A 16,245-nucleotide genomic window follows, 5' to 3' on the forward strand; every position below is an offset into this window, starting at 1 on the left:
GTCATGTGACTTGCGCGCACACCTTGCAAGTGTAAACAGGAAGCAGATTGTTTAAAGATTAGGAACAGAAAATACTACGAACGATGCTTGGAGTTTGTCTTTCACATTTTAACCACGCAGCAGGAGATAACAACACTCAACTGTGCTGCTCAAGGAGGCAGTCTGGACGCTGTAATCTGATTACCTGGGCCCTTACATAAAAACCAAAATGCTCCATGTCCAAAAGGGGTTGGTCACGCAGCCAGTGTGAGCAGGCGCATTCACCGCTGCTTGATGTTCAGTTGCAAAGTGATGCACTGGTGAACGTGGCGACTGAAATTAAGAAAAAACGTATGGGGCTACAGCCCTGGAGGCCTAAGCCAGGCGACACCCATGGCTCTTGGTATGTTTGAAAAGCCCACTGTGTACCTATTGCCTGACTTTCCATACAAACACATACATATATAAGACAAACCTGCTTCCATAACCCAAACCAAAGTCGACACTTAAAAAGACAGCACAGAGTATGCACAGTAATATGAGTAGAATAAAAAAAGAGACAAGGAATAAAGAGAAGGGAACATTTCTGAGAGCGTTCGCCTTTTTTTTTTTTATCACTGAAAGGCAGCAAAGAGGCTAAGGTTTTGTTTTCTATCTGAAAGGTGAGTGAGAAACGCAAAGAGACAAGGGTGGAGAAGGTGAGAGAAGAGATTAGGCTAAAAGAGGGGAGAGAAGTATGGAAGAGCAGAGGAGAACGCAAACAGGTAAGAGACCAAAGAAAAGGGGAAATGGTGATGACAGCGATAACCATTTTCCCTGCTGATGGCACACACTTTAGATTCTATCATCTCTCGCCTTGGAAGAAATGAATGCTTAGAGCCTCTTCAAATATTTAAAGCGGTGCCATTGTCTTCTCTCTGTGCCCACTTCAAACACACCTCAAAGAGAGCCAGCTGTCAATCACAGACAACAAACACACTGAGAGAAAAAAGCCTTGTTCCTTCAACATTGTCTCAGTAGTTTCAGTCTGACGAGGACGCTATGCGAGGTTAATGTTGAAATTGGGAACCTCTTACACCGCAAGCACAAGAACCTATCCACACCACAGGGGTGCACGACACCACAGGGTTTGCCACATCCGCGAAGACACGCCGTGAGGGACTTTTTGCGTCACTCATCATTGTGACTTTTATGTTTGGTGTTTTTCCAGCGCTACAATTTCTGAGCTCCGATATGAAAAGACAACAACTAACAGGCTCATAAAACCACAGAAAACAATAGAAGCTCATAAATATGAGGCTTCATCAGCGTGGAATGCTTTTTTAACCTTCTCATTGTTTCTTCTTTTAAACACAAATGCATAAGTAAAAAGTTAACATTAAAGGTCCCGGAGTATGAAAGAGAGAAAAAGTATGAACAGTTAATTTCCTCTGCAGAGGAGGTAATGTTTTCACCACTGTCCTTTTGTTTGTCAGCAGGATTAGGCAATAAATATAGAACAGACTTGGTGGAACTTGGGGGAAGGGTAGGACATGGGCCAAGAAAGAACCCATTACATTTTGGCACTGATCAGACAAAAGGATAAATAATGTTGTTTTTTTTTTACATTTTCACATTTTCCCAGGGAGTAATTCTTTGAACCTGATTAAAAAAAACTGAAAACTGGTATATTTAGGGGACTGCTATCTATGAGTGTGAAACATTTGGTGCAGCTTGAATGACTTTAAGTGGTCTGCCTTGGTGGAGGTATGTGCTCAACTGAGAGCCACTCCAGTTCTTTAAGATTTCACAGTAACATTATGATGCCGGGCTCACAAAGAAATAGAAAAGGAAATTTTGTGAATGTGACAATGATTCCTGCCCTAAAAGGAAACACAGGAGAGTACAAGAAAATTCAACTCACACTTGCATCAAATGGTGCTTAAATTGGAATTTTACAGACAGAAACTTGATTTCAACTGGCGTTCAACGAGTTAAACAAGGCAAATCCTGAGTGGGTCTGTCGTCGTCTGCTGTGACACTCACCCATACCAGTAGCGTGGGTCACTGGGCAGACAGTGGTTTAGATTTCGCTGAGCCAGGGCTTTCTTCTTGTTCAGGACAAACTCCTGAAGTCGCATCTTTACCTCTGTACTGGCGATCGCACCTAAACAGATACAGAGATACAAGAAGAAAGGAATGTAAATTAAGCACAAATATAAACTATGCACTCACACACAGACAAAAAAACACACACAGCCCTGTTGCCTTACACAGAATTGCAGTAATTTCCATATTGCATCGCCATAGAAGTCAGTGCTGTACTAACTCTGTTCAATCAGTGACACTAATGTGGAGATTATGACAACATCGCTCCCTGCTATGACACATAATGTGTTTCTAGCTCCACGCAGAATTGTATAATCCTGCATCAGAGATTGGCTGAAATTCCAAAGAGACGACAGCAGCGCAAAAGCAAAGCACCTCGAAGACACACATCATGAGTTTCACTCCGCCCCTGGTCTCTCCTCAATTACCACCCTCATTTCACAGCTACAAACAAATTGTCTGGGGAGGGAGATGAGTGAGAGGGAAAGAGATGCCATTAAAAAAATATATCATAAACGGAGTGAGGAGAGCGATAAAAATGGAGGGAGGTATTTCCTAAGTATGTGACAGAGGGAGTGATATCAGGTGATGTGGCTAGCTTGGGGGAGAAAGTGGTAAAAACGAGTATGTGAAAATGAACGACTAATATGTGATCTCTAAATCATGGTGCAGCTGGAAGTGCTGACATCCCAATATGTCTGCTTTGCCATTGAAGCAAATTGGCTTTTATGAGACTGCCTTCTATGCAATTTACAGTAGCACTTAACAAAGCTTCCTCTGTTTACAACCCGATGCTCTCGTCCATAGACGTCAAACTGAAGGCTCACTTTGCCCAGCGGAGGATGGTTGAGAAAAAAGTCTGGGATTCATATTGAAATGTTTTGTCAAAATCCAAATCGTAGCCTGCCCAGGAACACCCACGTGAGACCATTTAACAGCCACACAACCAAAAATCAGAATGAAACAGCCTCTGTGTTTTGATGAGTTTATTTAACAAGTTATGAGTATGAATAATGAGCATGCAGGTGTTTGCAGCCAAAACCAAAATATAATCAGGCTGGTTTATGCAAATGTGCAAAAACACACAATTTCCTACATTAGAGCCATTCAAGTGCTATATGAAGTGGATGTAAATATTTGTGCTAACATGCTCTATTCAGTAAGTCAGGGCTAGTTCACTAGTGTGGCGCCTTTCAACAACAAGGCAATTCAAAGCGAGGCAAGAATTTCTTGTCACCTTCTATTTTTGTCGTATAAAACAATTACAGGAACAAGAGAAACAATTGGCTTAGCACAGCTAAAATTTTAAACTTTGAAGAAATATGCCATCATAAGTATGAAATCAGGCATTTTATTTGTCATAAAAAATAAGACGCAGCCGGATGAGGCAGACTCCAGACAGTATAGATAATATCAGCGTTTTCAAATCAACTTTAATTTTTAATTAACTTTTAATTAAATCAACTTTAGTTTCTAAGGTTTGGCCACCAGCTCTACAGCTATTATTATATTTACATACTAAGTGAATTACTTTAGTGAGAAGATTATCGTAAAAAACAAAAAAATAAATCTTCATTCAAAAAGAAAAATCATTTAAAAGGTCAAGTCAGGGAATTGTCTGGTTTCACTGTGTTGCTGTAACCAAAATCTAATTGCTTCAAATGAATGTCTTGTCTGGGCCAATCTCGTTCTGATATTGTCTGTGGTAAATCCGCAAGGTCAGGCTGTTCTGACTGCTGCGATGTAAGGGCAGGTGCTGTGACAGAGGTACTCTAAGGGTCAAGTGTCTCTGGCACCTGCGGTGGAAAAATGGCACACTGCTTCAGCACAGTTACAGCAGATGTTGGCAGTGTTCAGTGGGAGGAGAGTGAATATATGCTGGGTCGAACATGACAGCTATGTTAAGAGCGTACTCATGACTACTCACTGAACCATGGGAATGCAAACTCACCAACACACATAACAGGTTTTTCAATCTCATATAATTTCCTTTGGGTGCACTGGATTGATGCTCTTTTGCCCACTCATCATATGTTGCTACTTACTCTCTTGTCCCCTATCCTTGTTTTTGAGCTGTTGGAGTTTGTGTTCGCGCTGCTGCTTCTCCAGTTGCTGCTTGTGACGTTGCTCCTCCATCTTCCTCTGATGCTCCAACAGCTCCTGTTGGTGTTTGAGGGCCAGAAGATCCTGTTGGTGCTGGTGGAGACAAGACGAGGATATTGAGGGTAATGGATTTTAAAATAAGACTTACATGCATCAGATGTTTAAAGGCAGCTGTGTGAAATGTATGCAAGGCGCTCCGTAGTGAATACATACTGTATGGGTCATTTTTGACCCATGTGTGTAAAATTGATGTAGAAAATGCAAAATCATGATACAAAAAAAGTGACTTGTGGTATTAAAAACAAGAGTATTAAATGCAGACATTTTTAAGTCATTTTTGACTCATGTTGTGCATTACAAGGGTAGTGATACAAAAAAGGAAAAAATGATTGTGAGGATCAAAAACAAGTTAATTGAGGAATACCTGAAATGCTGAACTGAAAATAAAAGTTGGACCACTTTTGACCCATGTTGTGTATCAAAGTGTTGAGACATTGTTTTGACAAGGTGCAGACCATGGCTTATTACTTATTGTAACCAATAATTTGAAAGTGAGCCTTTTGAAAGCACATGACATCACCGACCTGGAGTCCATAATGAGGGCCATGCTAACCTGTAGACTGAGCTGATTGGAAGACACACGTCAGAGTTATTTTCAGCCAAGACCGACCGTCCTTATTGGCTGACTTAGTGGTCACAGCAACACCAGTGAGGCATTTTAGCAGAGTGAGTCACATACAGGATTCACAAACACAAGGTTTACTGGGACTAGTGGTCTTGTCCTGGAGATGACTAAGCAGCTAAGTGCTGCCACCAGATCAAATTACAACATCATACTCACTAAGTGTGCAAATGCACATGTAATTCTACTGTCCTTGAGAATGTGCATTTCTGCTGAGAAGAGGGGAGAGGAGAGGAGCTAGATCTCCCACCACCTCACCTTGATGTGTTCCTGCAGCTGGACTTCATGTTGTCGCGACAGCTGTTCATGCTGCCTCTGGAACTCGGCGATCAGTAGCTGTCTCTGCAGTTGCTGCTTGTGTTTGAGTACCACGAGCTCCTGTTGCAGCTGCTGCTCCGGGTGGCCTATATGAGATTAGAAATAGTCTATCATTATAAGCATCTGACGCAAGGGATGCGTTTGAGCTAAAACTTCAGGGTAAACGACTTTCAGTCTTGAGACACTATCAAGAAAAGCTCATCCTGACTTACTGACGATTGGCCCACGGCCTGGCTCGGCTGATGCGGGACAAGCTGTGGAGACAGGTGGTAGGGGGTGGGTTTGGGGAACCAGACCGAAGGGAGGCTGGTGGTGGTGGTGATGGTGGTGGTCCACTACGCGCAGGTCCATGGGAAGGAGAGCTGTGGTGGCAGGGGGCACCTGCGTGGGCAGCACTGCAGTTCTCACATCCACTGAGCGAGGAGAGGGGACAAGATACTTTCAGTGCAAAGAGTTTGACTTCAGCTAAAAACTGAAGGTTTATTGCAGAATAAATATCCAATCCAACTTTAACTTTTACCAGAAGACAGATTCAATAACACTATTCATAAACCCATATGAAAAATGAAAATTCATAAAAAGAAAGACTCCCATCAAGACATGCAGTGTAACTCCCTTTCCCTTTAAGATTTCCTCTGTAGAGATAACCATCTTAGCTCCAATACATGCCCCTGTGTGTCAAACTCTGTGCGTGTGTCTGTACTGTGAAGATTTGTCTGTGAGGGCAGCAGAGTTCAGATTGGTAAGGAACAAAGATTTTCGCAACAGTACAGTGCTGAGATGGAGATCAACAATGCAACTAAATGTCCAAAATTATATTAAAAAAAGAAATACATACAAATAATAATACAAATAAAAAGAAATGATTATCATAACATCTGTTTACTGTTAAATTATATAATGAATTAAAAGCTAATCATTTTTTATATCATTTAATAGCAGCACAAATCACCCCATCCTCTCTGATCCAAATAAGACTGAGAAGTACTTGTTTCAGCACTGACATTACACTTCACATTGGATGCAGTTGCTTGTAATGCAGACATAAGTCTGTTTTTTAGTTGTATTCATTGGATAAGAGGATTAGCAAAACAACAAAAACAGAAAATGTGTCGGGGATTTAAAGAGGCAACAGTCTGTTGCTGTGCTGAGAGCACAGTGTATAGGATGCTGCTTCGCTTATATGGTGTTTATAAACCTCTGTTCAAACATGATTCTCAGGAAAACCTGGTACACACACTTTCACACACTTTCTGTACACAGACAGAAAACTGTCACGCACACACACAGGTAGAATGATGAAACATGGCAGCAGAGGGCATAAACAATCGTGCTGCAACCTGAGTTTTGCAGCAGGGATTTGCTGACTGTGTGTTTGTGAACAGTAACACTACATTTTGCCTACTGTAAATGCATTGCTGACTGTGTACAGTGTGTGTGTCTTTTCTACGAAGAATGCAAAGTGGTGTCTGATATAAGGCTTAAAGGTTCAGTATGTAGGATTATGTGACATCTAGTGGTGAAGTGGCATGCTGCAGCCAACCCTCCTCTAGCAAGCATGAAGGAAAACCTAATGATAGCCTTCATAAGTCATACAAACTCAAAAGGTGTTTAGTTTGTCCAGTCTGGGCTACTGTAAAAAACATGGGGGCTTTCATGGAGAGAACCCGCTCCCGATGTAAATATAAAGTATTTAAATATAAAGGACTAATTTTAGGGTAAAAAAGAACAGCAAAAAAAACCCCAGCAATTTAGGTTAAACACACCAATGAAAACATTATTTTATATGTAATATCTGCCCATAGATCCCTTTCACCTTATTCTTACAAACTTAATCTTTATCAGCAAGGTTCCAGAAGCAAAAATCCCAATGATTCACTGAATCACTGAGATTATTGATTATTGACCATAATATTGTAACCATCCGAGGTAGACGTACCACAGGCTAAGAGTTTGTAAAATTATGTTATGATTCTGTAGAAGCCACCAGTCTTTAAAATTGTTTTATTTGCAATGTTAAGGAGAATTGCTTAACTACCCACAATCCTAAGGTGTAATTACAACGTCTCTGATTGACAGAGCCTGCTGTTATCATGGATATGTTTACTACAACTGCAGAAATCATGTCAGGTACAATCAGATAATTCAGCAATACATTAAGTTTAACTTTCTAACATGCTATATTTTACAAGAACAAGTCCAAGGGTGAAAATCATTACAAGATTAAATTCCGGGGAAGCACGTTCAAAGTCATTGGAAGGTGATCTTTCGCAATGGTTTACGGGATGGATAGTTTCGTCACTCTTAAAATGATTAAGTACACAGTCTTGTATCTTTGCGTTTTTCTGTTTTCCAATATATCTTTGCTCTACATCAAATGTTTAATGGTCACAATTCAGTTCATATCTGGTCTACCTGTTTCTAGGCTTAAAACTCTTGATAAGGATTTTCGGGAAATGTCAATAGTGAAAATGTATTAAAAATTAACTTCTGGAACCTGTTCTGAAAAGAGAAATTGATGCGGTGCCATCATGTAACACATGGTCAACAACATGCCAAAAATCCAAACAACCTGTCATAATCTACAGTAATAAACATAAACACACACAGGTCTTGATATAACAATTTAAAACAAGATGGTTCCAGGTATCAGAAGTATAGATTTGTCTAGTCAAAGAGTTTAAATATCAGTGGGGAAGAGACTGAAGTTCTGTTTTGCAGCCATGACTATAAAAGTCCCTGACACAAAATGTAAACACTTTGTCTCACATTCCTTACGCTTCATTTAATCTGCAACATTTATTCCACTACATTTGAGTAATCCAGTGAAGTAGCTCAGGCTTGTAGTGCTGCTAAAACACACACACACAAACACAAACACACACACGTGCACACACACGTGCACACACCCACACACACACACACATCAGATATAACACTGGAAATGCAATATCCCTGCATCCACATGGTTGACATGCAAAAACGAGTATTAGTGCAATCAGATTATTCCTCCAAAACAAGCAACAACATGGCAGCTTACACACAAACAGTTTTTACAATCTAGCAATACAACACTAGAGAGAAAAAAAATCTAATAAATCTTTGCCAACTTTAAAGCCCTTGATATGTAACTGGAATATGGCGTGATGTGCTCAAGCACGGTCAACATGCTACTTTATGCATTAAAAGTACTTGCAGGATTAATGTTTCCATTTAAAGCAGGCAATGCTATTTTTAGTTAAAGCCAGTATGCAGCATGGGTTACATTTATGAAGACATGTGAAAGTTAAAAAATATGGTATCTTGCATGATTCAGTCTTTTCTGATCAATATCTGCCCTGTGGAGAACCACCATGCACCATGCCAAGCACTCTGCCAGTCATCAATACTCCGAGACGAGTGGAGAGCATCTCCGTAACATGGATGTCCTGAGCATCCCCAGTGACCAATGAGGTGGCGCTGGAGTTGCAGTAACTTGCTGAGATAGCCAATGACATCTTTGGTACCAGGCAGGTTTCTCAGAGCACGAGGAAACTTGACACCACCCAACGGGACAGTGGGGGAAAAATGAAAGGGTGTGGCTAGCCCAGGCCAGACATGCTGGTGCTTCACTGGTGCATGTGTGTGTGTGTGTTTAATTGTTTCACTATACTCATAAAGACTTGTTTGAGTGCTGGACATCAGGAGTAACCATTTTTAACATGGAGGTTATGTTTTCATTTCTGCTTGTCTGACTGTTAGCAGGAATACACAAAGAGTACTTAACCAATTTAAATGAAACTTGGTAAAATGATGGGGTCTGAACAAAGGAGGAACCCTTTAATTTTTGGAGCAGATTTGTGTAAGGGGATGGACCCAAATTTCGTTTCGTTCATATATTAGTTTCTGAAAAAAAACATTTTAAACCTGCCCGTATGGAATGGACTGTTTGTTTGGCCTGTGGTGATGCTGGTTGCAGCTTTCTTTCTGAAACTGTAAAGGTGACCTGTAGTAGTTGAGCTGCTGCTAGACTCTGACAGAATCAGTTGTTGTCGTGAACACACCGTTGCCATAATCGAAAAATGTCACTTATGTTGATGAGTCCAAGCCGGCGCTGCTACAGAACACCTGTTTATTTAACCTTTATTATTATCATGTATCCAAATCGCACCAAATTCGACACTGCACTCTCCTGTGCCCTGAACAACACACGTCAAGTGTGAATGCAATGAGATGAATGGTTCTTGAGATATGTGTTCCACAGTCAGACAGAATTCTGGAATTATTAGATAGATAATCAGGCATGTGTGGGGTGCTATTATCTATATCAACAGGTGCAATTTCAGATCAGGCTACATATGATCTCAATACATGTGTAACAATATGGTAATAAAAGGGCCAATCAGCCTTTGCAGAGGTATGTGTTATCAGAGTGCCCTAGTTTGTTGTTTTGTTTGAAGTAGGCTTTGTGTTAATAATGCAATAGTGGGTTTCATTATTTATTTTTTTACTATTATACAACCAAGCATTTATTATGGCAGGAAGTCGCAGCTTAAGAGGAAGGAAACAAGCTATACATGTACATGTTGAATGATACCTGGACCTCTGACCTACCAACATGTATGTTTGACACTGCACCACTAACAAGCCAATAGGAAGAGCCATTATGGAAGATGCCGCTGTTCATCATTATCACAATACACAGTTTGTGCCAACCTCTCGTGTTACATAAACAAAGCTTTTCCCAGTGACCCGTGGTAACCTCCCTACTTCTCATACTAACTGTGCACGCAAACATACACACACATGCCTGTCAACAGTTAACACAGATATTTAATAAGACATAACATTAAGGTCAAACAAACAAAACATTTCATGGGGCCATCAAGCACTTCACCCATCAGTGCACTTCAAACAGAGTGCCACTTTGCACACTGGGGCCCTTTCAGACAGACTCCGGCGCTAGCCATTCTAGCCTTGTGGTGCCAAATACGTATGTGGTGCATCACCTCAATTAACGCCTTTTCTACTGTGTATTTTCCCATATGGTCTTACGCCGGTGAACTTTCGACACAAAGCCCTGCCGTCCCCCATTTCCTCTAAATTGGGCTCTGGTGGGCCCCTGAAGTTAGACTAGCACTCGCTCTCGACCCCACACTATTTATGTACGCTTGCCCAAGTGCCTTTCTCAATAGGCCTGCCACAGGGGCTTCACAAGGGTCTGTTTGTTTTCATAGACAAAGGGCTCTCACCCCCAAAAACTACAAATTAAGAAACATTTGCACATGCTTCCATGCGCTCACATGCAACAACAAAATACAAACACCATTCGAAGAAAGAAATAAAAACATATGCACATGCATGGAAATGCATGAGTGAAAAGTATTAATTACCATAAATGGTAAATGGTTTGTATTTATACAGAGCTTTTCTAGTATTGATGACCACTCAAAGCACTTTACGCTACAGTTTGCCATTCACACACACATTCATACAGTGCATCTATTAGCAGCACTCTTTTTGTTCTATGGGGCAATTTAGGGTTCAGCATCTTGTCCAAGGACACTTTAGCTTGTACATGGGAAGACTGGGGATTGAGCTGCTGACCTTCTGGTTGGAGGACGACCACTCTTCCCCTCAGCCGCTCCATAATATAAGTGAGCAACACAATTAGATTATATTTGTGGCAGAGGTCAACAGGAGAGGTGGGGGAATACAAAGATGACACAATATTTTAATTAATTAATAACTGAAAAATGTTAAGTATAAAACTCCTTTACTTCAGATTGTGTCAAACAAACAAGTAATCTCACCTGTTGCCTCTGCCCTGGCTGACTCTCCTACAGCAGCTCCTACAACAGCAGTATGTTCTTCTTCTCTTCTCCTACATCTCTCTCTTCATTAGCTACAGCTATCTCTTCCTGACCTTCCCTTGATGCTTCAGCTGCTGCAGCAGTGTTGGTTAATCTGTAGATATTACAAACTAATTAATTTAATAACTAATCTCACGGGTCGGATTGTTCAGCCCTCCCCATGTGTGTTTTCCTTAGTTTCGTTGTATTAGTTACGCTGATGCCTCTGGTCCTGATTGTCTTTGTGTCCCCTGAGAACAAGGATCGAGGGGGGAAACACGTAGTGTATGAATTAATATTTTACATTAGTATGTGCAGTTAATATTTATTAGCAGCTATGTACAGTGTGTTAACCTTCCCAGCTGTATATCTAACCTTTAGATTCAGAGTGTGTACGGAGAAAGGAGGCTTCAGACAGCTTAACAATGAAATAAGATTTTACCCATTTGAAATGCTAAAAAAAACATGTGGTGGTCAATTTTGATTCAGTGGTGGGCTGAAACAAATACATAAATGTATGAGAAACACTAAACAACACCTACAGGTCTCCTGCATAGCCTGACATTCTGCTTCGTTGTCTTCAAACTGACAAAAATGTTCTCACAGCAAAGATCAATCAATCAATAGAAAGATTTTAAACACAAACATCTGCAGAGAAGGTGGCATCCAATAACAACATGATTCATAAGACAAACAAGTCAATGTGACTGCCTCTGCCAACTAAAGCCACTAAAAACTTCTGTGCGCAGCTGCCTCTGTGACAACAGGTAGCCTAAGCAACAGGCACAGAAGTAAACAAAGAAAAGATGTAAGTCAATGTAGGTATGTATTGTCATATTGTTTGTGCAGTATAAAATGCACATGTTGGTATGGATTTACTGAGCTCTTCCTTTGGGTACAATAAAGTATATTCTTGAATGTTTGCGTGTATGTTGCGTTCAATTAACATGGCTGGTCACTTACAAAACTGTGGTCAACGGCCCAACTTCAGCCACTTATCCTCAAGCTGAGGGGCTATATGAGAGCCGGCGGCACAGAGAAGGCTGGAGATAGAGGTGGTGGACTCACTGCTCAACCAAGCTACTCAGAGTTTAACCACACCGGCTGGCCCATTAAGATGCACTGAGAGCCACAGATGACAATAGATTGTGGTGCTTCTGTAGCTACAGTGACACTCAAAGCTTTTGATACTGTATGTCAACACTATCGCCTATATCTGAACCACACAGACTTGTTTTTCTAGTCTATTTATGAGCTCAGGGTAAAAGCTTTTACTTGTGTACTTTCATCTTTTTGGCTGAATGTATGTGATAAAAGAAGATAGACATTGGATTTGAGATGTAGAGGGTGTAGAGTTGTTTTAGACTATGCAAAACCTTGGGATTATATTGGATATGGAGACACATGATTCTCCAAAGTCAAAATTAATCAACAACTGCTGTTTTTTTAAATCAGATCTTATTTCTAAACTGCAGGACCTGTATTTTTACACTGCAAAGATCTCAATTTGTAAGAGAGTTCTGCTTAAGCTCTTCAGAGACCATTTCAGACCGTCAAGATTTTGACAGCAGACAGGATTCACATCTGTGTCAAATCAGTCTTGACAAGTCCAGGGTCAGGTTGACATGGCTCTGTGGTATCACAATACTGTAATAGTTGTACCATGACAACCAGTAAGTCTCAGACTAACGATCCCCTGAGGCGTGTTTACAATAAACAAAAGCTTTGTGAGGAGCAACAGGCCAACAGGGCGACATGCAGCACCAGAAAGCCAAGGGTGCAGAAACCTGTGAAGTAATCAGCACTGCTTACGAGGATGGCACTCTGTGAATGTGGCATGACATTATGGTGCTGAACCAAATGAAGGAGAGGTGGCCGGACAAGCCGAGTCACCCTTACAGCACGGAGAACAATAAGGCCAACATACCTGCAGCAGGCATGGCTGAATGCTTCACAATCCACAATCATATTCACAAAGGGAAAAAGTGCTGCTCTCGTCATATGCAGTGATTTTTATCAAATGAACATAATAGATGGAAAGTCAAGCCTCCGCAATGGCATGTCTGTGCTTTCTTACATCAACGTCACGGGAAAACTGTCTAAAATGTCAGGAAATAAAAATTTTTTTTTACATGGGTGACAACTGTTACTTATAAATATGTACAGTAGATTCTAAATGTCCCTTCAGTAGCTCAAAGACCATACATGGTACGAAGGGAAGTGAGATAAACTCTTGTTGATTTCCAGACGGGAAATTGTGTTTACTTCATGTTGTGAGATTCCCTTACTATAAGACGAGATGATGTGAAATTAGCTTGAACCCACCAAACTAAAACTCAAACATGAGCGGTGAAATGTCTCCTCTTCTCTCTCGCTCATGTATTCATCCATCACTCTCTGTTTGTGTCTCCATCTATGACTCTGGCCCTCGCTCCATGACTTCCCTTCCTCATCCCCCTCTCCTGTGATCAGGCAAAGATTATGGATCACACAGAAGGAGTTATTTATAGACCAGGATTCCCAGAGGGAGCTCCTGGCCCCCACCGGTCATCCGTGCACTCAGACAAAGCCCCATGCATGTTTAATCACAATTTATGAGGAACCTTTTATAGTTAAAACACAGAGGGGGTGTGTGATAAAAAATAAAGCACCATACAGGTGACAGCAGCACAAGGGTTGTAGATTAAAAACTAACAATAATTGCTGACATAAGGTTGCTTGGCTGTGAGCCACACACACATGCACACTCTCAGAGAAGGGAGGCAAACGCCATGGCGACTGGTGGGATTGTGACCAGCAGTTGGTTCGACAGGAGAAGAGGGGTGGGGCTAGAGACGCATGGAGAACCAATGGTGGCAATCAACTGATTCAACAAATGGCCTGCATGTGCATTCAGCTCAATGCTTTACTGAGAAGTACTAATGCTGATGTACAGTATGTCACATTGCATGTCCCTGGTGTGTGGTTGCTTGTTGTTTTCTTAGTCACCGCAGCTCTAATTTCTTCATCTCTCCTTTCTCTAATCAGTGTGATTGACAGACAGGTCTAACCTGCCGGGTTAAAGCAATTGAAAGTAACTCATGTGATCTAATCATTTACAGATTTACTTAGAGATAATCGGATTTCAGGTTGGTATACAACAATACACAAGACTCTATCACACCCCAGTGAAGTCAGAAGATTAACTGTGAGTGCTGAGTGAAGCTGGGATACAGGCACACTGTAAGGACACCACACAGAAACCAAGACAGAGCAATATGTGGCGGCACTGCAGGCACACTGGCCAAACACCAAAATGCAAATGAAACTGTTTTTATTCAATGATTCAAAAAGGTGGAAAATGTAATCCAGCCTGGAAATCTAATCCAGAGAAAAACTTCTACTCCTGCAAGAGTGCACAATTTTCTTGAGAATTACAGTGGAGCCCTTTAAAGTCACATAATAATCAGAAACCTTTCACATGTGTATCCACCCGAATGGGGGGCACAGACACACAAATACATACATGTACACAACATGCTGTGGGGAGGGATTCTCCATACATCAGTACCATTCAATAAACACTGTCACTACTCAAAGCAGCACACCCACACAGTTGATGAAGACTTAGTCTCTCACTCGACACACACACATTCACTCCTCAAGCAAATACATACACTCTTAAAAAATACATATATGTACTGTAAAAAAGCAATACCTTGAACAAGTTAATGTAAACACATGTACGCTCAAGTATCACACTCACACAACACAACTTAACAAAACACACCAATGTAAAATGAATCAACACACATAAGCAGCAAATACTCATCCACTGCAACAAAAAAAAAACACAAATTACAAAGCAGCTCCTTAAAAATGATTCGTAAACATCCACATATGCAAACAACACAAGAATCTGTGCATGACAACAAGAGCTCTTACCCATCAGTGGTGCTGTGCTGTCCGGTTGCTGTCCGGTTGCTGTGTTTGCGTGTATGTGTATGTGTGTGTGTGTGTGCACAGTGTACAGTATTTCAGCAAGGGAGATAAAGTGTGTGTGTGTGTGTGTGTTTGAAGCCAAAAGTGACACTCTGAGCAGAGGTGTAAAGTCCACTGTAGCACAAAAAAATACAGCAGACCGAGCTGGTTCTCAGGGTGAGAGCAGATCTCTTTCTCTTTCTCTCTCTCTCTCTGCCCGTCTTTCACACTCTCTCCGTCTCTCACTGTATCGCTTCTCTCAGTTTCTCTCACTGACGTGCTCCGCTCTGTCCTCCGGCTGCCACTGTCCCTCCCTCCCCTCTGTTCCTCTGGTCCCCTCCCACTCTCTCCCTCTCTCTCTCTCCCTCTCTCTCTCCTCGCAGTGACATCAGAGGGCAGTCTTAGGCATGTTGAGCATTTTACTGGAGTTGCTCTCTTTCTCTCTCTCCTACCATACTGATCAGCAGAGAGGCAGAGAGATTGTGACTACGATCTCTATCTAATGGGGCTTAAAAAACACGGTGGTTCGATGCTCTCTGCTGTGCATACACCCCATTGTTGTTGGTGTGCATTACTAGTTGCACTCACAGATATTTCTGGTTCTTTTCTGGAAACTCTCCTACACACCAGCAGCCCAGCATTTGTTGTGTAGTTGACTTGATGATAACGGATACTGCTCTGCCTTGCAGATAGAACACTTCACTTCAGAGGTGTCCACTGCACACACAGAGGATCCTGCTTACAGCTACAAAGGAGAGGCCTCTTCCCATCACAATATGTCTGAATAATATATGTCTGCGTTTTTTCATAGATGCTTTGTTGTTAGTAAGACCTCTGTTATAACTCTATACTTTTTTTGTTTATGTGGCCTGCAAGGCAGATACATTAGAATACAAGACTGTGACTGAGGAAAGGTTAAATTACATGATAGAAGTATCTAGTGAGCTGCATTGAAGAAGTGAAATGTTAACATCTTACAAATATATAATAAATTAAATATATAATATATAAAGTAAAAGACCAGAGGTGGAGCGATTCCCAGTTTCAATCCCAGCTTGGCCAGGGTCGTTCTGTGGGGAATTTGCATGTCTTCCCAGTGTTTGCATTGGTTCACTCTGGGTACTCCGCCTTTCTCCCACAGTCCAAAGACATGTTTGGTTAACTGAAGACACTGTTAATCTGTCTAGGTTTTACCCTGCCTCTCGCCTGCGATGGGCTCCAGCTCCCCCCGCAACCCTCAGAGGATAAGCGGTATAGAGAATTGATGAATAAATGGTTGAATGG

At 41.4% G+C, this 16,245-nt stretch overlaps 1 protein-coding gene across 4 annotated transcripts in view; it reads right to left on the reverse strand.

The window, feature by feature from the left end:
• The window catches only part of hdac4 (histone deacetylase 4), a 125,208-nt gene that overhangs the window by 48,587 nt on the left and 60,376 nt on the right, over window positions 1–16,245 (reverse strand). For 3 of the 4 annotated variants that reach the window (XM_069532742.1, XM_069532741.1, XM_069532743.1), the window contains exons 4-7: window positions 5,383–5,583; window positions 5,111–5,256; window positions 4,113–4,263; window positions 2,005–2,125 (exon numbers count right to left, since the gene is read on the reverse strand). In XM_069532742.1, coding sequence (XP_069388843.1) covers window positions 2,005–2,125; window positions 4,113–4,263; window positions 5,111–5,256; window positions 5,383–5,583 — 619 coding nt within the window. Of the gene's footprint in view, window positions 1–2,004; window positions 2,126–4,112; window positions 4,264–5,110; window positions 5,257–5,382; window positions 5,584–14,925; window positions 15,134–16,245 lie in introns of those variants that run through there. The other variant, XM_020090129.2, reaches the window with a different exon arrangement.

The sequence above is a fragment of the Paralichthys olivaceus genome, chromosome 10 (genome assembly GCF_024713975.1).
Source record: "Paralichthys olivaceus isolate ysfri-2021 chromosome 10, ASM2471397v2, whole genome shotgun sequence".
NCBI classification, from domain to species: domain Eukaryota; kingdom Metazoa; phylum Chordata; class Actinopteri; order Pleuronectiformes; family Paralichthyidae; genus Paralichthys; species Paralichthys olivaceus.